This window comes from Notechis scutatus, chromosome Z (genome assembly GCF_049901735.1).
Source record: "Notechis scutatus isolate UNSWTSFEM ecotype Mainland chromosome Z, rNotScu1.2, whole genome shotgun sequence".
Lineage (NCBI taxonomy): Eukaryota > Metazoa > Chordata > Lepidosauria > Squamata > Elapidae > Notechis > Notechis scutatus.
The window spans coordinates 93,420,309-93,446,336 of NC_142025.1; the positions used below are offsets into that span (position 1 = coordinate 93,420,309).

A 26,028-nucleotide genomic window follows, 5' to 3' on the forward strand; every position below is an offset into this window, starting at 1 on the left:
AGATAAATCCATAGACCTTATGGCATTAATCAGTTTCAGTTTTTACAAATTATTTTTCAGTAGAATAGTAGATGAGTAGATTTGGTTATCAACCTTGGTGGTACATTATCTACTAACCTTGGTGGTACATTGTCTACTAAATGGTAAGGACAGTAATGGTCAATTTTTGCACATCTTGGCCACGATGAGACAAGGACAGCCAGAGTCCAATTTTATTCCCAGGATGTTCACACTATTTTGTGCCTTCTAGGATCTTTAGCCTAGAAATTTACTTGCAAGCCAATATACCATTCAGTAAGGTATATGCAGTGTCTTGATATGCAGAGTTATACTAATAGGAAATTCATGTGATTTATTTGCTTACTAAAGTAATAGATACAGTTGTTTTTTTTTACTGGTACTCATTGTATACGTGCATTTCTGGAAAGAAACAGAGGAAGGGAAGTCAAAAGTAAGTGTATTGTGTCCTGATCAATAGCACCACCAGGTGGTTAGATCTAAAAAGAGATCTATAATGATAACTGATAATTTTTAAAGCTTTTGATAAATGAGATGAGATGTGGGAAATGCCTGAATCCATTTATTCTAATTCCTTCAGATACAAATACTATTGACTGAAAAGAGGAAATGTGTTCATAAAGTAGGGTGTTTTTGCTTAATGACAATTAGTTCAATTTTAATACACTTGCAACAACTCCTCAAAATTCCAGCCATCATGGAATCCTCACAGTCATGTGATCACAGGTGTTTGGCAAGTGATTTGCACATAACAATTGCAGCGTCCTATGGCCATATGGTCACTACTGAAGACCTTCCCTGCTGGCTTTCCATAAGCAATATCAGTGTTTGGGAAAGTTGCAAAAATTCCCCCTCCCTCCTGCATGCATGCTGCTGTACCCCATTTCCACCAACTCGTTCGTGACTTTTGCTGGCCCTTCAAGGCCTACTCTTGGCCTCCCCCATGCCCCCCACCCAGCTCTTTCCCTGGGATTCCTACCATTTCCTATTTAGCAATTTACATGTTTTGAGTTTACAATAGTAACCAGGATTTTCATTGCTAAACAATGCACTCATGTGGCAATGCGCTTTAAGACTATATCACTTAGCCACAGCAATCCTGGTCCCAATTGCTGTTGTAACCCAAGAATCTCTGTTCCTGTGACAAAGCTTTCATTGAATGCTCTAAACATTTACTTTCACTGTGGAAGGTAATAACATAAGTATTATGGGTTTGTTTTTTTACTTGTATCCCACCTTTATTTTTTGTTAATTTAAGTCGGTGAGCCTAGTGCTCCCTTCTCCCACAACAACCCTGCAAGGTAGGTAATAGAGATTGACTGGCTCAAAGTCACCCAGCCTGCTTCCATGTCTAAGGGGAAACTAGAATTCAAAATCTCCCAGCACTTCAGCCACTACAGCAAATTCACTCTCATGCTCAGTTTTTTGTTAAACATGACAGTGGCACACAAATTTCTTTGATTATGCACAGGTAGCAGTCAGCCACCGTGCCCCATAAAGTGCCTTCTAAAAGATTGAACTGATGATTGGATGATTGGAACTGAAGTCAATCACATCTGGAGGAATGAAAAGTTAAGAAAGCCACAAAAGAATTGTTAAGTGATACATTTTTAGGCAAAGATTGTGTTTACCACAGAGAAGGTGTATGAAAAGTGAAATGTATTCTATTCCCTTTTTAATGGCCTTACCTCTCCCTCTTCTCCAGACCGACAAGATCTGGAACAACCAAACCGTGTGGATCAATTGCAGGAACCTCTGTTGGAAGCCCTGAAAATCTATGTGAGAAAGAGGAGACCTAGCAAACCTCATATGTTCCCCAAAATGCTGATGAAGATTACAGATCTACGGAGCATCAGTGCAAAAGGTAAGGGCAGGCAGACCCTGCAGGGGGGAAAAAAAAGTTTTTTCTTCTTTCTTAAATCTGTAAGGAGGCAGAGTTTTTTTAAAAAATGAATTCATAACTAAAAACTGTCTGATATGTATGATAGTGTTGAACATCATGTTCAAAACTGAAAGGTAATTCTGAGAATACAGTGAGCATTTTCAATATACACCGCACTTTTGAAAGTTTTTGAAAGTAAATTATCTTGAGTATTGCTTACACCCTTAGCATATTCTCTTGGCTTACTTAGGAAATGCTCAGGTTATATATTGTGTTGGTAAATCAGCTGTCTTCCCTCCCACAGGTGCTGAAAGGGTGATAACTTTGAAAATGGAAATTCCTGGATCAATGCCACCCCTCATCCAGGAAATGCTGGAGAACTCTGAAGGCATGGATTCTTTGGGGGGCTCAACGGGAGCATCTTCCCATATCAGTAGCTTAGCTCCACCTCCACCTCCACCTCCAGGCAGCTGCAGCCCTAGCCTCTCGCCCAGCTCCAACAGAAACAGTCCTGCCACACATTTACCGTGACCATGCTGGACCCCTGAACTAGTTGCTTGATCCCCTCTCTGCGCACATCGGTCTTTCGCTTCCTGGGTCTGCCTGGACACACCTCTCAGGAGGAGCAGAGGTGGGGTGAAGGCGTAGCAGTGGGACAGGCTGTTGCTGCGGGCATTCTCCTCTCCTTCTCTGTACCACATCAGTCCTGCTCAGACCCAAGAGGGAAGGCTGCTTATGTTCTCCTGTACCAGCACACTATTTCTCACTTAGCTGTTCAAACAAAACAGGGTTCTGCTTTCAAGAAGGGGTCCTGTACTCGTGGAGAGAGGCACAGATCTTCCCTGAAGGCAGATCAGCAAATAGATCTGAAGGACGGCTGCTCAAAATTAGGAGCAAGATTTTTTCCCCCCCAAAAGAAACTAGTTACAGGAGGAAAAAAAAACACTTCTCTGTGGCACGTATCCCCCCCACTCTCTTCTTCAGTCTTGTCATGCACACATACATGCCTCCACAAAGGTGTTGCTTGCTTCTTGTTGCAGTGAAAATGAAGTCGTGGGGGGGGGGGATTTCCCAGTTGAGTTTGCATTTCGGGGAAAGGATATAATTTTTTTTAATTGCTCAAACCTTCTCTTCATCCTCAATTTGACTGTGCAATCTTACCTTTGTCTCTTTTCTTGCCTCCTCCTACTTCTTGTCCACTTACATATGCCTAAAAATGTCACCAGCAATTTTTTTTAAAAAAAGAAACATTAGTTCTTCAGTTTCTTTTTTTAAAGTACAGTAGAACATGGAGGGAAGGATTCATTTAAGAAAGAATAACTATTATATATACAAATATCTATAAATATATATAAATACATTTGAAAAAAAAAACTTTGTACAAGTTTGGAATTTGAAGGGTTTGTAAAAAGAGGGTGGCAAGGAAAGGGCCAGAAAAACCAAACCAAACCACGGAGATTCATGTATGGGGTTGGTCATGCTTCTCATTATAGATTCAAAACTATTAAGTACTAGCCAAGTACTTGAATTTGGTAGCCACTCTTCCATGAACACTATGCTGGGAATGACTGAGAAACCTGGCTTATTGGTAAGTAATCATGAGCTCATCCACAGTTGCTAAATAGCCAGAAATGTACAGTGGCAAAAAAAAGTTATCACTGCATTCGAAACTGAATTCTTAGCTGATCTCTTGAATAAGGTTACAGAGTCTGCAGAGCAAGGCATATTTAAAAAGAAAACCCACAACCCACTGTTCTAATTTGCTTTAGTCCTATTTTCAGAGAAAGCTAACTGAAAGCAATAGGACAACATTCCTTGTTGCCAGAATTTCCAGGAGTGTGCTTAAGTTTCAGTGTTTCCTGCAACTGTGGCTAGTATGAGTTAAAGATATTTAATTTTGGCTAGTCCTGTACTTACTGGCTGCTTTTATTTGCAATATATTTTGTTTGGATCACTTGGATACAAAGCTAAAATCTCACAGTTCTCTTTTTTTATTTCTATTTTGGCAAATGAAAAATTGAGAAATGAGGGGGTTCTAAACATTGTGATAAAAGTATTGTTTTGAGCAAAATGCTTTGTTTTCTAAAGATTGTGTGTGTGTGTGTGTGTGTGTGTGTGTGTGTGTGTGTGTGTGTCAAAATCACCTACATTGTTACATGTTCTTACTAACAAAAAGCCAATTTCTCCCTCTCACTCAACTCCTGATTCTTATTATAAAATACTTTTTTTGAAAGGGCAATTTTAATTTTGTAAGGCACAACATTTTATCAGGGGAAACATCTTACTTTTTTTCTTCACTCCACTGACCTTTGTTCAATTTATTGGTTTCTAGGTTGAATAATTTGTATCTTCTTCTGGAAGAGAACAATTAAGGGCAGGGCTCTAAAGAGTTAATGTTGGAAGCTTTGTAGTGGGTGAAGGGTATCTTTTCTATAATGATTCACATAATCTGAATTGCCATATCACCAAACAACTTGTTGTGTCTTGTGATCCAAAGCCTTGGGGAAGGATTGCTTTTCAAAGAGAATAAGGCAGGTAGACAATCACCGTAGTCCTTGAAGGTAATAGGACTAGCTTTTAAGTTCCATCCATAACATGATACCACTAGATTTCATCCCTGTGCCTATTTATCTGGAAATAAGGATTGTTTTCCAACTGTACAATCCTACTTGTGTTTATGCAGATGTAACTCAGAGAGACTTAGTAGTTCCAAGGCCGTGGAAATAGGAATGAGGTCCTTCAAACTCCCACCTCATTAGGTTCAAAACAGCTGCCATGGGTGGATTCCTGATTTATCTATGGAACATATACCATACTTTAAAGCGGTAGCCAGAGGGGATTACGATCATGATTTTTTCTAGGTTTTTTTCTTTGTGTTGAGATCTGATTGTCTTAGAATATGACATGACATTTAAACAGAATTGTGTAGGGTGGGAGTAGCAAAAAGATTTTTGTTCTCATAAAAGCACTCCCCTCAGGTTATAACTTTAAGGCATGTGCTCCACACTTCTCAGATATGTATATAAAGTTGTGATTTCATATAAAAAGATCCTGGTGAGTTTAAATCTTACCATAATTGTTGAATTGGATGGGAATGGGCTTGTGAGATGTCTTATGTGTGTCCCTTAAAAGAAATGACTGCCTGGTGTAAATGAATTACTTTATTCTCAGCCCTATTGCATTAGTGATCAGCAATTTATTAAAGGGTTAAATCAGCAGGGGTTAGCCATAGTAAGTCAATGGACCTTTCCCATGGTAAGGTAATATACTTTTAAACATTAGGTGCCAAGGAGTAACAATAAAGGAAACCTGTGTTTGTTACATCTGAGATTTCTGAAATATTTGGCTGGTTGCCTGGAAATAGAACTAGACCCATGATAAGAGGAATCTACAGCTTAGTTCTTATTATACCAATGTGCAATTACCTTGCACATAGCAAAGGATGCCTCTGTAAGGGCACTAAGCTGGAATTTCGATGGCACAGTGAGCTTTGTTTAGTTTAGAAACCTTTTACTAAATAAACTACAATTAACCAATTGTATGTTTTTGACAGCAGAGGCAGAAATACTCTGCATGACAACTCAATGCTGTCCAATCAAAGTGGAGAAACATGGTCATATTTAACATATTGATGTATGGATTAGTTACAAAAACCATACATCAACATTAATGTATGGATTGATTATGAAAACTATGTAGTACAGAAGTTTGGATGGCCTTATCAGATGAGTTTGTCAATATTGTTCCAGGCTGAGATTAATAAATAGGTTTACAAGTTAAATAATTATCTATTCGCTTTCCAAATCATCTACTTGATCTATGTTAAGAAACCATAAAATATTGGACTAGAAAGGTTTCACTTTATCAGAACAAGACAATTCTTACCAAATTCTCTCCTGTTTAGAGTTGTGTGGAATCCTTTGGAGTTTTCTTCTGATACATGCAGTGGCATTTTCTTCTCCTTCTATTGGTATTTCTCATAAAACCTTTTAAAGATTGGAGGTTGACAATGAGAATAGTGTTTTGTTGCACAGTCATGACAACAACCCTAATATGGAACAGTTGTCACCTCTTGTGCTTTTGTGCTTTTACATTTGTTTGCGCAAGGCAGACAGGCTCAATGGAGAAGGCTTTGCAGGCTGCACCCCTTTAATGTAAGGGTGAACAATCTCTTTTTGTTAGGATCTTGCTTATCATCTGTTAATGTTAAATGGACACAGAAGAATCACAGGGTTTAAAATAATCCAGCCATGATTCAAGTAGATAGAGGTGGAAATTTTGTTGCTTTCTATTTTCTTTTTGGTGATGGGATTTAGGAGTGCATTTAGAGTTTTCTGAGGTTTGTCACCCCTTATCAGTTGTACAATATGATGGGGTGGGCATAGTGACCTAAGAAATATAGAGGCTACTCAACTTTGCTTTAATGATGCCAGCAGCTAGAACCAAGTCCAGGAAGAGATGGAGTTCAGCAATCCACCTGTTCACAGTGGACATGGAAATGGGGCTAAAGGTGTTTTGTTATTTAATCAAGATGGAATAATTTCAGCTCTGGAAATAAAGTTCAGCCCTTCCTTTAAAAACTGCAACTCTTAGCACTGGAAAACATACTTTGTAAAAGTTGGTAAAAAATGAAATAAGGTGTCGATGCCTCTTTTAAGTGGAGGTGAGAAATATGCAGCCTGACTGGGTATGTGGTGGGGAAGGAAAAATAATTTCTACATTGTGCTACAGTGCGATAGTATAGCAAATACTGGTGTCCACTCTCATTTAGGAGATATCATCTGATTTCAGTCTATATAAGTCTGTATAAGTGCTTTTGGTTTCAGCTGTTCTAAAGCCAAGCTTAGCTGAAATTCAGTTACACTGTACTGAAATCTTTGCTTCTGAAGACTCAGAGGTTCATTTGGTACACAATAGTGTAACATGGCTATAGTTGCCAGTCATTAACCAAGCTTCTTTGCCAAATGCTGTGAGAAGGTAAATTACCACATATGCAACATCTCATTTATGCACAATGCTTTTTCCCTCAATATAGGACCTGCAGGTAAACAAGTTTAACATTGAGACTACAAGTGTATCAGAATCCAGGCTAGAGTGTATTAATGTGTCTTGATTAAGCCTATTCCACAAAATCAATTTAAAAATTGGTACCTTGGTCGCTATTTCTGTTATTTCAAAATCTCATTGCCTTGGTTGAAACTGATCCCATTCTGTAGCATCCTCCCTCTCTGTGTACAAAAGGAAAGATGATGGGGTGGGGGAAACAACAGACTGACAAATGCTGGTTTCCTGTTGAAGGTCAGAGTGAAACTGTCAATGGCACCCCTGCTGCTCCACCAGGCTAGTGAGGAAAATGCAAAGCTGTCAGGCCAGCATTTCCCTTTCAGGACCTGAAGCTTTGAGCTTTTCCAGCTGAAAAGACCTTCAAAGTAGATTCTTGCATTGTGGCCTAGCCAGAAGTACATTATCTCTGTAGGCATAAAGAAAACAATAGCATGGGATTACTGTACACAAATGTGGAATCAATCCAAGAATGATGAGAACACCCCTTGAGTCACAAAATGCTGATCAGTAGCCAAAGATGGGGAGGGCTTTAAAATCAAAGAATTGTAAAGAGCATTATGGGAATGGTTGTGATAAACTGCCTCTGAAATAGAGTAAACTGAAGATTTGAACTGGAGAATAGCTCTTTGATGAAGGAATGTGATGAGCCTTACATTTATTTGCCTTAGAGAGAATGGTATTTGAATTCTTTATCTTTGGAAGCCTGGACCCAGTATTTTACCAAGCTAATGGAAGACAACGCAAAAGACCACCAGAAGAAGATGAGATACACCAGCCTTTTGGCCACATTAAATCCAGTCTGAATTTTCATAAATGGAATTATTCAGAAGCCACTTTAATTAATCTGAAGAACTGATAGTTGCAACACCAGCTTTCTTCTTATGTGTTGTGCAGCATTCAGTCAAGCAAATAGCGACAGAAAATATTTCCCAGTAGTTTAGCAGGAGGAAAAGAAAGGCCAGAGAAACTGTTTGAGAAAAGTCATCTGAAGAGCTGCTGCTGATCCATTGTGGGTGACTGAGAATAGACTTCCTGCTAAGTAAGCGGAGACTGTAGGAGGAATATAAGATAGCCAGGTTCCAGGGAGTGAGTTCACTGAGTGAACAGGGATTAAACAGACATTTTTTCCAATGAAATCGTTTAACTTTCTAAATCAAGCACTGTACTGCACTAACCTGAGAGCCTCAGAAAGAACAAGAAATAAAAGCTGGTTGTTAGTGATGCTTTAGTAACCAAAAACGCAAACAAACCAAGTAGTCTACACTCATGTCCTTCAATGTTTATAGCATGCTATTTTCATCCCCAACCTACCTGGCATATGATTGCATTAAATGCAGGCTTGTAACAGTTGCTTCAGACCAGGTGAATGGGGAGTCAAAGGTTTGGAGCAATGATGTAATTCAGCCAATATGACAGTAGAGTTTCCAAACTTTGAAAAAGTTTCCAAACTTTGAAAAAGTTTCCAAATCTGTTTCAATGCTTAGTGACTTAATGGACCAATCCATCAAATTTTCTTGACAAATGAATAAAAGTGAGGTGCCATTCCAATATGTTTTTTCAACTTTCCAAACTAGCCCTATTACAGGTAGTTTTCGACTTGCAATGCAATTGGGATCAGGTTTTCAGTTGCTAAGCAAAAGGTAGTTGTTAAATGAATTGTACCCAATTGTACAACCTTTTTGCCACAGTGGTTAAGTGAATCTGTGGAATTATGAGGTGAATCACACTGTTATTCGGTGAATCCTGCTTCCCTCAATGACTTTGCTTGTCAGAAGCAGCTTGGGAATGTTAACAATGGCAACCACATGACCCCAGGTGCTGCAATTGTCATAAATACATGCCAGATACCATGCACCTGAACTCTGATAATGTGAATGTGGGGATGCTGCAAATTGGTCCAGTGCCATTGCAACTTTGAAACATTCGTGAGTCGAGAACTACCTGTATTTGAAAGATTGGATATGCAAATTGTGCTGGTAGGACCCATTTACTTCTGGAGTTACAAGAGTTACCTATATGATGGGCTGCTGGCATGAGTTGTTCCTCATAAGACCTGGTGGAAAGAAAGGCTTTGAATTGAACCCTGTGAGAGATGGAAATTAAATCTCCGAAATCTCAAATAACTTGCCTTCTATAGGAAGACTTGGGGGCGTAAAACTTGTGGGGGGAAAAGGTGTATTGCTGGTGTTTTCTCAAGGAATTGCAGATAATTCTTTTCAAAAGCAAATTGCAGGTTTCTTAAATAATAGGGGATGTTAATTCCACCAAAACCTACTGGGCAACAAGTACATTCCTAACTTTGTCACTTACAGTTTTTCCTTCAGAGAATGGAAGAAGTCTCCAGAGCGTTTACTCTGACTTGATACCAACTAATAAAGATAATCGAGGAAGTAGAAATAGCAGAAATATTGGAAAGTGGGTATGAGATAATGATAATATAACCATGGAATTCTTGGTTTTCAGGCAGTATATATTCAAATTCATATATTGGATTTCAGGCCATTTTAATAAATTTAGCAATAATAAGTAGAATTCCATAGCAGGGAGAACAAATGGAAAAGGAACTCAAATTTAGCCTGAATTCCTACAAAAGGAAATGCTAAAAAGAAAATTACAAATCATTCCAATGGGAAAATAAATAGGACAGTAGAAGAAACCAGTGGCGAAGATTTGAAACAAGCAAAAGGAAATGTACAGAAGATGGAAAATTGAACATATCACCAAGAAAGAAGACACATAAATGGATCAGAAATGTAGAGATGAGATCACGAAAGCTGAATCTCAATGTGTGTTTAGATCAGTGAGGAATATTTCAAACATTACAAAGGTCATCCTTAGATGTCTTCAAAATAGAAGGAGAAGAACCCACAGGCTGGCTGATAAATGAAGCAAAGTAACAAATAGTCATCTCCTATTTTGGTTCAGGCTTCTCCAACAAGAGGTAATGGTGAGGAGCAAGACAAAGAGGCAGGTGAAGCACGAGGTTAAATGTAATAATTTCAACAACCGCTCAGTATACCTGTTTATTTCAAACCAGCTTAAATCTCAGGCCCAGATGAATTATTGAGTTATTATTGGGAAGTCTTGCTAATGTCTGATGAACCCTCTGTAGATGGTGTTTGAGAAATCTTGGAGATCTGGTAAAATGTTAATGAGTACAGAAAGAAAATAGCGATCAACTATGTAGATAGCACACAAAATATTGGGATAATAACGTAAAAATTGCATTCAAAATGGGATGTGCAGGACTTTTGAGTCCTAAAGGCTTCAGGGAGGGAGTGGCCATGCTTGTTGTTACCTGTTGGTGTCTGCTTAAAGAAGCCACACCTTTTTGTGGATTTGTACTCTAGCTATGAACCCCATGAAAAGTTTTTCCTAAATAAAAAAAAAATAAGAAAACAACAGCTGTCTCAGATGTGTTTTATCGCTCCTGCCCAGGCATTTTTCAAATGAGGACCGTTGGTTTCAGTTGTGGATCTTGGTCATGCAATGCCAGCCCTTTCCACTCATGCCAATGTTTCCCTGCCAGGTCCTCCAATTAAACTGACTGCTGCTGAAATGATTGTAGTTCAGTCCTCTTGTTTCCTTGTATTCCACCCAATCCCAGAGCAGTGTTGCTTAAGTTAACATGGGACATACACATGTATCTAAGTCCGTGTCTAGTTTTGCCTTAAAAGATCAGTGATCTTGAGAATACACAAACAACAGTCAGAAATAACTAATGAATTTATTGTTGCTACTTTTGGCCACAAGAGGCCAGCAAAAACCTTTGCAATGGTTGACAATATGATGAACATATATTTCTAGCACTTGAACAAAGGCAATCTCTGAGGAACAAATGGCAGTAGCCTTTCCTTGTTAACTTTCTGCGAATCCCAAATACACAGGTAAGAAGGAGCTACCGCTGTTTAGATTGGAAGATAGACATGCAGCAGAATATCCTAGGGGCAAGGTCAAAAATGTCAAAATGACAGCTACCACACTGTGATTGAAATTATCCCTGGTTTACCTGTGTCTCAATGTGCAAAGCTTCCATCACATTATTGTGTGAACAGGCATCACACTATTGTGGCTGCCATCTCAACACCCTGTGGATCCACCTGAGATGCAGACTCTTTCCCCCAACCAGTTATCAGTTATCCAGGCTTCCTCCCAGGTATTCTTAGCAGGGGGTCTAGTTCCTTCTAAATTTTGATGCAGCTATCCATTTAATGTGGCTGTTGAATTAAAGCTTCCCCAGGTTTGTCGCAGACTTGGGCAGAGCATGGACTTTGATTTGCAAGGAGCCAGTTTGGTCTAGTAAAACACTAGACTAGAAGGCAAGAGACTCTTGGGTTCAAGTCCCACTTTAGCCATGAAAGCCAACTGTGTGACCTTTGGCCAGTCACTCTTTCAGCCCAACCCACCTCACGAGGTTGTTGTGGAGAAAGCAGGAGGAAGAAGGTGGGTTGGATGCATTTGCTGTCTCGAATATAAAAATCTACCCTTCTGTTTAGTTCAGGCCAGCTGTAAAAATATTTGACCTTGAAGGGATAAGAGTATAGTAAAAACATTCCTAAGAACAAAAAGCAGCCTGCCTGCAACCTATTGTTCTCCAGAGTTGTGATGACTACGTCTTCCCCAAATCTTGATTCTCCTTGCCATTTTAGAAAAATAACAGATGGCTTGTAGCACATAAACAAGTTTACTCCAATGTGAATAACAACTACTGACTGTCTTTTTTTGGGGGGGAGGGGAGAAATACACAATGTTGTCTTCCATCCCAACCACACCCCAACCAGACTACAGGTAATCCTCAACTTGTAACCATTCATTTAATGGTAGTTCGAAGTTACAACAGCACTGTAAGAAGTGGCTAATTACTTCTTACACCCATGGTCAAGTAATTGAAATTTAGACTCCTGGTAACTGGGTCATATTTATGATGGTAACAATGTCCCAGGGTCACGTGATCAAATGTTGTGACCTTCTGACAAGCCAAATTCACTTAATAACCAAGTTACTAATTAAACAATTGCAGTGATTCACTTAGCAACTGTGGCAAGAAGAGTTGTAAAGTGGGACAAAACTCATTTTGCTTAACAACAGAAATTTTGGGCCCAGTTTTGATTGTAAGGCGAAGGTTACCTGTACTGGAAAGAAAAGTTCACCTGTCTCTTTCTGAAGCCTGCACCATTGTGGCCATAGTGATGGAAGAGATTGAAAATCCAAACAAGGATTTCTTAAGATGATTTCATTTCCAGCTGCTTTATGCAAGGAATCCAGCAGCTGAATGTGGCAGTGTGCAAAGCGCAAGCCTTCCAAGGTACACATAGTCCTCGACATATAATCATTCGTTTAGTGACTGTCCAAACATAACAGTGACATGAACGTTTTTTACACGGCCATTCACATGAATGTTGCAGCATTCCATGGACACATGATCAAAATCTGGATGTTTGGCAGTTTGTTCATATTTATGATAATTACAGGATCCCCAAATCATGTGATCACCTTTTGCAACCTTCTGACAAGCAATGGGGAAGCTGGATTTACTTAACAACCATGTCACTATTTTAACAACTGCAATGATTCACTTAACAACTGTGGCAAGAAAGGTTGTAAAATGGGGCAAAACCTATTTAACAACTGTCTTGCTTAGCAACATAAATTTTGGGCTCCATTGTGGTGGCAAGGCAAGGAGTAGCTATAGACAGTTCTGTTGTTTTTTTGGACTGAATACTGGTATCTTAAGGCACAACTCAATCCAGCTTCTGCTAGGAAAGGAAAGAGTGCCAGCTTGACTGAGAGTTAACAATTTCTCATAGAGGCTTGCTGGAGAATGTTATAAACCAGTGGAAGGTCTGGAACCACAGGTGGTGGTTAGCAGGTTCTGACCAGTTCTGGAGAACCGGTAGTGGAAATTTTGAGTAGTTTGGAAAACCAGCAAATACAACCTCTGACTGGAGATTTTACAGTATCCTTCCCCTGCCACGTCCACAGAACTGGTAGTAAAAATATTTGAATCCCACCACTGTCAACCAACCTAAATTGAACAATATCTAGTCAGTCTTTAGTAATTTAAAAAAAAAAAAGCCAAACAAGATCTCAACTAGTTAGTGTTTGGCTAGGAAACTGGCAGGAAATCTAGGACTGTCTCACTTAGCAACAGAAATTTGGAGAAAAGTTATCATAAGTAAAGGTATCCTGGAAGGATGTTGTGACAAAGCCCTTCCATATTTGTTTCTAAGAAAGCAATTGTCCCATGTCCTTCTAATTATTAGGAGCTGTTGAGAAAGAGACTTGAGTTAATACTGGCTTTGGATTAGAGGCTAGTTGCATTCTTATCCACAAAGAACCTCAATAATTGCAACCAGAGGGTCTCATCCCATGGCTAGCTAAGCATTAACACAGAAGGCTGGCTCCGAAATGATTGACAGACCACTTTGAAGCAAATAACAAAATGGATGAGCATTTTCTCTAGAAGCAATGATATTTTCTTTAAACATTATTTGCAATCCCTGGGGGAAAAACATGAAACAAATCCCTGTCTCTAGACAAAGATATAACTCAGACTAAACTATATGAAGTTTTGGAAACTTGTCGGGCAGACGCACCTGGTCTCAAGATATGAGGATGCAGAGTGTCCCTGAAAGCCTCAGATAACTCCGGACCGAAGCTTGTGCAGATAAGCTGTGTTGATATTGTGGCTACGCACTGTATCGCCAGACCTGTGATCCGTCTTCTTCTTTATTCTTTTCTTTTCCCTTCCCTTTCTCCCCCTCTTCTGTCCTTGAGAGGTGGTTGGGGCTGTAAACTTCACTGAAGCCCACATCCCTGATAGAGCAGCTTGCTTGACATTTCCTTAATGTGCCATTTTTGCTTTTAAAATCCTTTCCCGTCCCCCACCACCACCACCATTGACATTGAAATAGAGATTTCATAAAGTTGGGAAATGAGGGATAGCTGATTCTTCCCTACTCTAAACTCAACCCCCCGCCTATGTTAGGGTGACTATTCCCAAGATATCCAGCCAGTACAGGGGTGCCAGACAAAGGGGAAATACCTTATCATTAGTCCAGGTCTCTCTTTTTGCTTAAATTCTGGAATTTGTAATTACCACTGACCTGAAAAACAGTAAACCAGGCAAGGTGGGGTTACAGGGGTTACATATACAATACATGATAGGGAGATTTCTTAAGTATTTAAGCATCTTGCTATTATTATTCACCATGGGTGGTTCCTCATCAGCAAAATCCTCACAAATTATCACTTTTCTTGTGTATATTTGCATGTGAAATCTTCCTAAACTTGTGTCAGATTCCTTCCTTCCTTCCTTCCTATAGGACTGCAACAAGACATCCATAGTTACAGGGCCCCTTTTCAAAAAGGAGTGTTTTTGATGCATCTGTCTCCTCTTTGCATTGGCCTTTGCATTCATTTTATCTTTGTAGCTACAATAATTTCTAGCAACCTATTTTAGTTATTCTACTCCTCACAGTAATTGTGTTCGGATACTTTGAGAAAAGCTTTAAAAAAGGGGATTTATTTGAGCAGGTGCTTCTCCTTGAGATATCCCTTCTGCCCAGCATTTGAAACCAGTCAACAGTGCTGGTTGAAGTAAGTAGTCCATTGACTTTTGTCAATTTCCAGAGAAAAGGTTGACCTTTTTCTTTCATTTTAAGGAAAACAAATAATTAAAGACTCTGCATTAAGTACCAGCTTTGATTCTGTTTTGGGGAATGGATGCCATAGGAGTTTTTGATGGTGGGCCAGGCAATGAAATCATTCTGATTTTAATGAATCTTTTTCAGCTTTGACATCTCACTGTGAAAAAATTGAGGCTGATGGTTCTGCCAAGTCTTCCTCCTCTTATGTTAGTGAAGCCTCTCCCCTCAATAGTCACCCCCACGCAGGAATATTGAGTGTACATGGAGGAAAAATGCAACCCCCTTCAGCAGCCTGTATTGCCAAAAACCAGGAAGCCCAAGGACATCTGTCGTCTCTAGGAACAAACAAACAAACAAACAAATCTGGATGCAGACTGAAGGTCAAGCAGGGAATGAGGAGGTGCAGGAGGTGACTGGATGAGGGTGGACTGTAACGGTGTTAGAACATTATTTGCACTGCTCTGATGTAAAATGCTCAAATCAACCAAGAGAACCTGCGTTTTACATGGCAGTTCCATAATTACAGCTTCTAATGAGTTCTACCTACAAGCTATATTTTTTATGCATGCCAAGAAAAAAGGGGTTAATATGAGAAGAAAGGGGAGGGTGAACAATGCCAGATGACTCTGTTTGTTTTTCTTTTTTCTTTCCTCCCCTGACAGCCATCTCTGAGTTTAGGGTCCCATTCCATCTGCAACAGGAAGCACCATGGTTGACCCCTGGTCATCAGTCTCTACCACCACCCCTGCAGGGGCAGTCCCCTCCCGCAAATAGCAGCGAGCAGTATTGAAAACACAAGCAGAGGAGCAAAGGACAGGAATTGTTACTTTTTGCAAACACTTTGGTGTCCTTTATTTTAGAACCTGAGACCTACAGCCATCCACATGCCACCCATCACTCTTCTTTAACCTCTCATGATTCAAAATGGAACATAAACAACAAAACCAGGTTGCCTAATGAATGAGATAAATCATGAACCTACAGATGTTATGTGTAAATTGAATAACTTTGGGTAGGCTAAGAACTCAATCAAGAGGGATTAGTGGAACGTTGGATCAAAAAATATTCTGGAGAAAAGTAATGACAAGCTACAGTATATATGGATTTTTATTTGTATCCCACCTTTATTATTTTTAAAGGCAGAGAACATATCATCACACCATGGGCATATATCATTTCATGTAAAAAAGTTGCCACGACCTGGTTCCTTTCTGGCCATGACTTCTACCTGCTCCTGGAGGGGTAGTTTAGGGCAGTGCCACCCCATCCAAAACTAAAGATAGGAATTCTCCATGGACTAAGGAACCATGACCTATTAGGCTAGACAATGGTTTGTGACAAACAAAACTTGGAGATCTGATCTGAAATATTTTAATGTGGAACTTTTACAGATTAACAGAGTTGGAAGGGGCTTTGTAGATCATCTAGTCCAACCCCTCAAAGCCCAAGCGGGAGACCCTACACCATTTCTGGCAAATGGCAGTCCAATCTCTTCTTGAAAGTCTCAAGTGATGGTGCTCCCACAACTTCCGAGGGCAAGCTGTTCCATTGGTTGATTGTTCTCACTGTCAGAAAGTTTCTCATTTCTAGGTTAAATCTCTCCTTGTTCAATTTCCTTGTCTGGCTTACAGATGCCTTGGTGAATAGCTTGACCCCTTTCTCTCTGTGGCAGCCCCTCAAATATTGAAAGACTGCTATCATGTCTTCCCTGGTCCTTCTCTTCACTAGATTAGCCATGCCAGTTCCTGTAACTGTTCTTCATATGTTTTAGTCTCCAGTCCCCCAATCATCCTGGTTGCTCTTCTCTGTATTTTTTCTAAAGTCTCAACATCTTTTTAATAGTGTGGTGACCAAAACTGGATGTAGTAGTCTAGGTGTGGTCTTACTAAAGCTTTATAGAGTGGTATTAATACCTCACTTGATCTTGATTGTATCCCTCTATTAAGGTAATTTAGGATTGTATTAGCTTTTTTGGCTGCCGCTGCACACTGCTGGCTCATACTTAGCTGGTTGTCCACTAAGACTCCAAGATCCCTCTCATAGTTACTGCTATTAAGCCTAGTTTCACCCAGTCTATATGTGTACTTTTGGTTTTTCTTGCCTAAGAGTAGGATTTTACTTTTCTCTACATTGAATTTCATTTTGTTAGATAGGGCCCAGATTTCTGTCAAGATCCATCTGGATCTTGAGCCTATCTTCTAGGGTGTTAGCTATACCTGTCAGCTTAGTGTCATCTGCAAATTTGGTAAGTTCTCCTTTTATTCCCCCAAGTTGTTAATGAAGATATTGAACAGTACTGGGCCTAAGAGGGAACCTTGTGGCACCCCACTGCTTACTTCCCTCCATGTAGACTTTGACCCATTAAGGACTACTCATTGAGTACGGTTTGTCAGCCAACTGTGAATCCATCTGGTGGTAGTGCTATCTATCCCACATTTTTCTAGCTTACCAAGAAGTAGGTTGTGGTCTACTTTGTCAAATGCCTTGCTGAAATCTAAGTATATTATGTCCACAGTATTTTGCTGGTCTACTAATTTAGTTACTGTGTTGAAGAAATTAAATAAGATTGGTTTGGCATGATCTGTTTTTGACAAAACCATGCTGACTACTAGTTGTTACTTTACTTGTTTCTACATGTTGGCAGATCTATTTTTTATTATCTTTTCCAGTATCTTCTCAGCTATTGATGTTAGGCTGATTGGTCTATAGTTTCCTGGGTCTGTTTTTTTTCCTTTTTTGAAGATGGGAACCACATCAGCTCTTTTCCAGTTTTCTGGTAGTTCCCCGGTGCTCCAGGATTTTTGAAAGATATGGTGCACTGATTCTGAGATGATAGAACTCTGGGATGTGGTTGTCAGGGAACAAGAATAAAATAAGGCATCCCTCTCTTGTCCATAATTGTGAAGGTACTAATTGCATCTACTTAGCCACTGTAGAACATAAATTGCTGAACAGTATTTTTGCCCTGATCCTGCCATCTTGTCTTATATTCTTGGTATTGGCTGACTTGAGATTTGTTTGAGCATATCTATCCTTCAGAAGTTGGTATTATGATGGGATGCAATTATACATTAAATAGGGTAAAGCCTTCCCACATAAACAACAACAAAGATTTTTTTTCCAGATTGGATCTGTTTAAAGCATTGTTAAGTTGGTCTTGATTAAGCTTCACATAGCATAATGTCCATCAACCTAGCAGAGTTGGCCTTCAATTAAGCAATGCTATCTATCAAGATCCTAGAAGTGTGCCCACTCTTTCTCAGTTCCTGTCATCTGTAAATAGGTTAACCTCTTGAGATCTGAACACCCTTCCTTAGCCCTACTCCTGCTGGTGTTTCAAAAGGATCTAATAACCTGGCTCTTTGCCTTTGGTGGTGATAAGTGAAACCTCCTTTTTACCTAGTTTGTTTTTGGTTTCTGTCTGTTTGATATTCTGCCATCTCTCCCTTTCTTGTTTCCTGATTTTGTCTTGTTTTTGTGTTTTAAATTATTTGTAAACTGTCCAGCTCCTTTTCTTGGAGTTGGACAACAAAATAATAATAACAACAACAACAACAATATGATGATGATGTCACATTGTCATCGAGGCACTTGGTACCATGTCCAAAAATTTTTGCAAAATACATCAAGAAATTGCAACTTTCCGTTGTAGTGCAAAAGACTGCACTACTTGGAACAACATACATTGTAGAAAATACTTGATTGATACCAGTGGTGGTATGCTACCAGTTTGGCCCGGCTCAGCTGAACCGGTAGCAAAAATTGGCCCTCCCACCCACCCACCCACCCCTTCGCTTTTCTCTTTTTTATCCTCTCAGCTGATTGGCACTGCAGGCCTGAGCAGGTGTGTGGAAAGCTGAGCACACATGATCACTGAACCGATAGTGGAAACAGGTAGGATCCCACTGCTGGTTGATGCCTAGGATGCTGGAAACAACCTGTGTCAACCATCAGCGCCACTCGATGATATTTGTGATACATTTTTAAATGTTCAATTGACTGAGTTTCATGTTTAATGAATAAAAGAGATAATAATAATATTTATTATTATTTATGTCCATTGTGAATGTTTGAAAAGCTACATAGAATCAGGAGTGACCGTTGTAAACCACAATGTACCTAAACAACTAAGCTTACTGGACCACAACTAGGAGCAGCAACTTTCTTCACTCTTTTCTGTTGAAGAGGGAAGGCTTGAAGCAAATAGGGTAAGGTTAAAAATAAGCCCACAATCGTCTTTTTATTCTGACTTGTTCAAGGTTCAAAAGACATTTTCTGGACAGCTTTGAGAGGGTGAGATTCTGGAGCCTGCATCAGTTGTGGTTTGAAAGGATGCCTGCTTGGCAGTGTAATTCCTTTCTCCATCCATAAATAGATTAGGTACTAAATTGTCTCCAGCACAGAAAGATAGGCTTTCAAAATTGTAACCCCTCTAGGTGAATTACTTTTAATTCATGAAGACTGAAGTTAATAATTATCATCTTACTGAATGCTACACAAAAGAGTTAATACAGTAGAGAAAAAAAACTGCCTTTAATCTAAAAACAATTGGCCAGGGAAATAATGTCCCAAGGGAAGAGAAGAGGAACATTTTCCACTGGAAATATTAAAAATAGTTTTAGATAAATATATATTTTTGGAAGGGCTGACAATTTTAGTTTAGTATAGTATACAACCATCTTCACAAAATCACCTTCCTGAATTGTTCATTGCATGATGAGCAAAATTTACTTAGAAAATAAAGCAGTGCAGAACACTTAAAATATGTTTATAAATGAATTTATTTTAATGAAATATTCCAAGTTTAATATCTTGACATTAATAGGTTGAAGAGAGGAAAAGGAAACAGCTGCCTCCATGAGTCAACAATTATGTACACTATTTATCTATGTCTGTGTACACATATGGATACATAGTATGTAAAGGTCAGAATGGACCTTGGAGATCATCTTGTCCAATCCCTGCCCAAGACAGATAGCCACCAGTGAAGCATCCTTGTCAGAGGGCCATCCACAGCTTGTTTAAATGTTTCCAGTGAAAGAGTCCCACCACATCTCAAGGGCAATCCTTTCCAGCTCTTAGTATGAAAAATGTTTTTCCAATGTGTCATATCCAAAATTGTTGTCATTTAAATCCATTGGTTTTTATCCTGTTTTTTGGAACAGTTTTGAGCCGTTCTGCCACGTCTTCTAGAATGATAGTCCTTGAGGTAGGTCAGGGTAGCCATTAAGTCTCCCTGGCTAAACTCCTGTTCCTCCAAGTGTTCATCATGAAGTTTTCCTCCTAATCCTTATTATTTGGGTTGCTGATATTTGGGTATGCTCCAGTTTGCCAGTTTTCCAAAAATGTGTCTAGAATAGGAGAGAGTATTCTTGATGTGGTATGACCAACACATAATAAAAAAGAAAGATAGGAGAATTGTAATTATTATTGATCTTGACACTATGCTGCTGTTAATTTCATTTGAATTTTTTTCAACTATGTCAAATTTTTGGCTCACATTCAACTTGTGAATTGTCAAGACATCCAGATCCTTTTCACATGTTGCTCAATGTATTTCTTACTCTTTCATTGTGTCAATAGAGTAGAGTAGAGTAGGGTAGGGTAGGGTAGAATAGAATAGAATATAATAGTTAGAAGGGACCTCGGAGGTCTTCTAGTCCAACCCCTGCTTAGGCAGGAAACCCTATACCATTTTAGACAAATGGTTATCCAATCCCTTCTTCCAGTGTTGGAGCATTCACAACTTCTGGAGGCAAGTTGTTCCACTAATTAATTGGTCTGTCAGGAAATGTCTCCTTAGTTCTAGGTTGCTTCTCTCCTTGACTAGTTTCTATTGCTTCTTGTCCTGCCCTTTCATTTTTCCTACTCATATGCATTTGTACTGATGAAATTCATCTTGTGGGTTTCTACCTATTGTTCCAATATGTCAACATTCTCCTAAAGCTTCAAGGTATGTTTGTTATCACTCATCTTTGTGTCATCTGCAAATGTCAGAATTGTATTTTGTAGCCCATCATCCAAACATTTATAATGAACAACATAGTGAACAACATTGGCTCTAGAATGGAGCCCTGCAGTACATCATTTGAAGTTTCCTTCCAATTTGAGATTGTTGTTTGAATGGCATTTAAATGCACAACCAGTTCTCTATCCATATAATGGTAATTTAATGAACCCTACATTTTGCATTTTTTCTTCTCCGGGATATTGTACAAGATTTTGTTGAATGCCTAACAAGATACATTGTAACCACTAGATTCCCATAAACCGATTGATTAAAAAAGAACATAAACTCCAGAATGAAAAAGTATAAATAACAAACATTATGGTGCTAGTTTTAAAGGCACTTAAATTTTGTTGACCTCAGGAGCTGAGAACAGAAGCTGTTGTGGCTTCTCCATATAGGCTGATCCAACTCTTCCCACTCTTTTTCTAGTATCTTTCTCTGGTTCCGTAAGCACAATGTTTCTGGCTCTTTGTTTCTTTAAAAAAAAATCATTTCATGTAACTGCAATATCTGTGTGCATTCCCAATGAACATTTGTCAGGAGAGCAGAAGCAAATCTGCAAAGGCCCCAGTGCTTTTATTTTTCCTACCCAAATGTAGGACACGATAAATGGCATCATGGTATAATTAATTTTTTTCCCAAATAGTTGCTTTAACTACACAGTGTAACAGATTGCTATTAAAATGAGATTGTTCGCAAAAGTTGTAAGTTTTATGATGAAACATTAGTTTCTTCAATGAGATCAGAACAATACCTTTGATGTAGGGTGGAGGGACAATCCACTACTGACAATCCCTCTCCAAGATCTCAGGAGTTCCCAAGGTGGATGCTTTCGAGGGTTGGGACTATGATGTAAGTCAAGCCCAAAAAATAAAAGACTTGCTGTGGATGGATATGGAGTACAACCAGCCTTCTCCCTGTCTGTCTCCCACTATATTTTTATATATATATCTTACTATATATCTTTATTAGCTCTGGAGCTGTGCGACAGTTGGGGAACAAGATGAAATGGGGCATTCTATCCTTTCTCAGAACTAGCCATCAAAGATTCAGTGTCCATAATATGGATAGGTAGTCCTTGTTTAGTAACCACAGTTGGAACTGGCAACTCAGTTGTTAAGTGGATTGGGTATCTAAGTGAAACTGCAATTGAGCTTTCTTTTGCTGAAGGTCTCAAATGTGAGTTATTTTTTCATCACCATCATAAGTGTGATTGGTAACTAAATGAAGGCAACATGTATTTGGATTGCCACTGCCCCAATAAACAGCATTCAATGGTCTATTATGATTCAATTACTGAAAGGCAACTCCACATTTCAATACACCGCTTTGGTTTGTTGTGGTTTTTAATCAAAGCTATAGGGTACAGATTTATTCTAAATACTTCCCTGAGAGGAAAAGCTCCCATTGAACACATGGGCAGAAAAATTTGGCTGTAGATATTCTTGAAATCTTGAGAGCATCCAGTCAGAAAACAATTGCCTAGAGAGATGCATGCTTATTCACCAAATGGCAGCCACAGGTTGGGTTGGGCCCATCATGAAACATCCCTGTACCCAAAGTTACTTAGATCAGGTTGTTTCCTTTTCTAAACCTAATGGAATGACTTCTGCCGGTACCTTTTTTCTAGGAAAATGAGATGTTTTGAAACAAAACAACTTCTTGCCTTCTTTACATGTAAAGAAAGTCCTAGGTGGGATTCAAAGTCATCCTGGTAAATTTAACTGATATTAAAGTGAAGTTTTATTCCGCAACATATTACACTCCCTCCCCAGGATTATTGTGGTTTTTTTTAAAATTTGAAACACAACATTTAAATTTTCTTAATTTAAATTCTTCAGCAAGGGTCTCTCAGGCTTTCTGTGCCAATGGACAGTTTTTGTTTCTCTGAAGGATACACTACAGTGAGAAAACCTCCATCACTACATCTACCTTTCTAGCACATCTACACATCTAGCTTTCTTTTGCACATTAAGCAGTATTGGATATCACAGTAGAAGCCAAGTAGTCTTGCTTTTTAACAATAGTTTATATCCATTAACTAATTTATAGTCCTTTGACTAGGAGGATTCCTGACATCCACTGACCAGCCAATCAAAAGCCTGAATTTTCTCTGCTCTGGCATTTTATTTTTTGCTTAAAAAGCAAAGGTGTCCTTGCTTGTTTTTTCACTGATGCTCATATTTTCCTATAGCCAGATAAATTCAAGCTTTTGCTAATTCAAATTGGTCAGCTACTTAGGAAAATCCCAGAATACTGGAAAATCATCTCACTCCTTTATTCCCTCTATTACAAAATATTAGCAGCCTTATTAATCTATTTTACATGGTAGTAAATTTAAGCATTTTCAGACGTATCAATCTACCCTTAATATGGATGTGAAAGTAAATAATGAATTGTCACAAATATGACCAAGTCCCAAGTGCAGAATGTTACATTTTAGATCTAGATAATTCAACTTTAGCTGAAAATAGATGTCCATTATTTTCCTGGCCCTGGAAGAATCCAGCTCACCCAGGGAGCAAATCAAAGAGACAAGGAAGTATTCTCTGCTCTTACACTGTTAAGTCACCTCTGGCAGAAGAGCGGGAAGATCGGCTGCTCTTGATGGAGTTCTTATGATGAAAATGAGCCTTGGATTCGTAATGGTTAGGAATCCCCTCATGAGATGATGTCCCTTTGGTACCTCCATCAGCTGGGGCTAAAAAGTGCTGTGATTTCTCTTGTTTCTGGTTGGACCAATTGTCCTGCTGTTCGTATGATGCAATAGCAGGAGGAGCGATCACATGACATCTCCGGCATCGCTTCTTGAGCAACAGGTGAGCCAGCTCCGCCAGGCTGAGAAAAGCTGAAACAAGCCCCACCATGAAATAGAACTGAATGAAGATGGTCTTCTCGGTTGGCCGAGATACAAAGCAATCAATGAGATGAGGACACATACGATGCTTGCAGATATATTGATATCCTACTTGGAAGCCGTATAACATCCACTGCCCTACCAGAAAGCCCATCTCAGCCAAGATTCTTACTATGACATTGACTATGTAGAAAGTCTGAATATTTCGGGTTCGTTGACTTGGCTGGAGTTCAAATTGTTCCTGAACTTTCCTTCCTGCCTGATTGGCTTCTTCCTCATTGCCTTCAATTTCCTTCAAGCCACGGTTGATCTTGGTAGTCTGGTGCATAGAATAGATGACAAACAGGACAGCTGGGGCTGAAAGCACTACAATGTGGAAAACCCAGAAGCGGTAATGGGAAATGGGGAATGCCAAGTCGTAACAAATCTGTTTGCATCCCACCTGCTTAGTGTTGCACTCAAACTCCTCCTGCTCATCATCAAAGACATCACTGCCCACTGTGGCTAGAATGAGTATACGGAAGATGAGCATCACCACTAGCCAGAAGCGTCCGACCATGGGTGAGTGCTCCTGCACTGCATCTAGCAAGGAACTCAAGAATCCCCACTCGCCCATCGCTGCTGCAGGAGAAAGGAAAGAAGAACAGAAAGATCATCCTCAATAAAATTCTCTAAGGGAATTGGTGACTTGCTAAAAGCAAATGGTTATGCAATGAATAGAAGGAATAGAGGAGAAATGCAGTCCAATGATGGACTCCTCCACAAGCAGCGAATAATTTGGAATTATCTGCTGCCTGTGGTAATGTCCTACTAATAATGGAGTGTAGAATCAAACAAATGACTCGGCAATAGCAGGAGATCTTGTTGTTTCAGTTGTGAGTCTCTCTGCCTGCAAAGAGGAGGAGGGGTCTTGATCCTGGTAGAAGCTTAGGATTGCATGTAAAGTTAAATTAATGAAATAAATCCATTATTGGGAATGATCTTTGAGTAATCTAAGAGGTACACGTGACAGTTTTAAGTAACACCTAAAGTTATCCATCGTTTGCTATTATAACTGAGTAAAATCCCAAAGAGATTTTATCAAGCTCTGCTAAGCTAAATGCTCTCCAATATATCTACTAATGTGGTGACTGTCTTCTCAGGGAAAAATACTATCTGAAATAGCCAATTTAGTACAGAAGTTAGCATACTGGTTTAGGAGAAGAGATGTCTGGATGCAAATCCTCTTTTAGAGATGATGCAGATTATGTGATTTTCGGCCTATCGTAGATTTATTAAACGGATTGTTACAAACAAAGAACATGCAACATGAACTGTATACTGCTTCCCCAGCCATGCAATAAAATTCCACATGAATCTTTTATTGCTGATAGCTGTGCAACTTAAAGGCACTACAATACTGCATATTTATTTACTGAATATTTATTTACATTTATACAGCATATTTTTAGAATTGCTGAACTCCAAGTAACTCTGGGCAGTGAACAATAAAAAGCAAGTATATAAAAAAATAATCCAAAAACCTTAATAGTTAATCCTAAAGTGATAATCTGCAATCAGTCTCGCTTCTACACCCTATCCCAAAGGAGTCACTGTATCTGAAAAGTTTGGAGAAGAGACAGATCTTCAAAGCATTTTAGAAGGAGAGCGAGACCCTCTGAATATCTGGAGGAAGCTGTTCCCGAGGGCAGGCACTGTAACAGTTAAATCATACTTCCAAAATCCCATCAGATGATATTACTTAATGGATGGGATCCAGATTACCTGACTTTGTCTGAACAGATTAGGATGTTGGGGACTGTGGGAGATGCATGTCTATGGAGGCTCTCAATCATCTAAAATGGTTGTCCAAAAGGCAACTGGACTTTCTTGATTTTTTTTCTCTTTGAAAATGTTTTGCTTCTTATCTAAGATGTTCATTCAGAATGATGCTTCTAGGATGGGAATTGAATCATTTTCACAGAAAATAACCAAGAAAATCCAGTTGTCTTTTGGGAAAGCACCTTTGCGATGATACATGTTTCCTCAAGTAGGCAGGCTATATGGCAGATGGGCTTTACAGATTTACAAATAACCAGTATTTCAAATTGCATCAAGAAGCTTATTGGCAACCAGTGCAGCTAACAAAACATAGGTTTACATGGGCATATCATGGCATAGCTGTATTTTGGATCAACTGTAGCTTCTGAGTGGTCCTCAAGAGCATCCTCATGTATCATGTGTGGTCCAAGAGTCCACATGTGTTCAAGAAAGTGGGATTGAATGAACAAATTAGCTACACCATAGATGAACTAAATAACTAAATATCTCCACTGTAGATGTAGTACCAAAGATCAGGGTGAATCACTCTCTCTATTCTCATCTCAACTCTTCTAGAGGAGATCATTTTGCTTTGAAAGGAACATGAAAGTCTTGGCAACCTCAAGACAGGTTAATGACAACACCAAAACAGGGATGGATTTTTTTTTGCCTGTTGTAAACTTATCTGGAAAGAAGGAATTTCAACTACTATCTCACAGCTTATCCCAATCCCAGTTAGCTAAGTTAA

General features: G+C 39.2%; 2 protein-coding genes across 9 annotated transcripts in view; one reads left to right on the forward strand and one right to left on the reverse strand.

Annotated features, from left to right (window-relative positions):
* The window catches only part of RARA (retinoic acid receptor alpha), a 219,840-nt gene extending 210,712 nt beyond the window's left edge, over positions 1-9,128 (forward strand). For all 8 annotated transcript variants that reach the window (XM_087947974.1, XM_026679674.2, XM_087947975.1 and 5 more), the window contains 2 exons: positions 1,724-1,882; positions 2,205-9,128. In XM_087947974.1, the coding sequence (XP_087804100.1) occupies positions 1,724-1,882; positions 2,205-2,431 (386 nt within the window). In that variant the 3' untranslated portion in view covers positions 2,432-9,128. The remainder of the gene's footprint in view (positions 1-1,723; positions 1,883-2,204) is intronic.
* Positions 9,129-22,479: 13,351 nt separating this feature from the next.
* GJD3 (gap junction protein delta 3) lies at positions 22,480-24,099 on the reverse strand. Its single transcript, XM_087947980.1, has one exon. It carries the CDS (start codon positions 24,094-24,096, stop codon positions 23,179-23,181), a length of 918 nt encoding a protein of 305 aa, XP_087804106.1. The 5' UTR covers positions 24,097-24,099; the 3' UTR covers positions 22,480-23,178.
* Between the last annotated feature and the right edge of the window lie 1,929 nt (positions 24,100-26,028).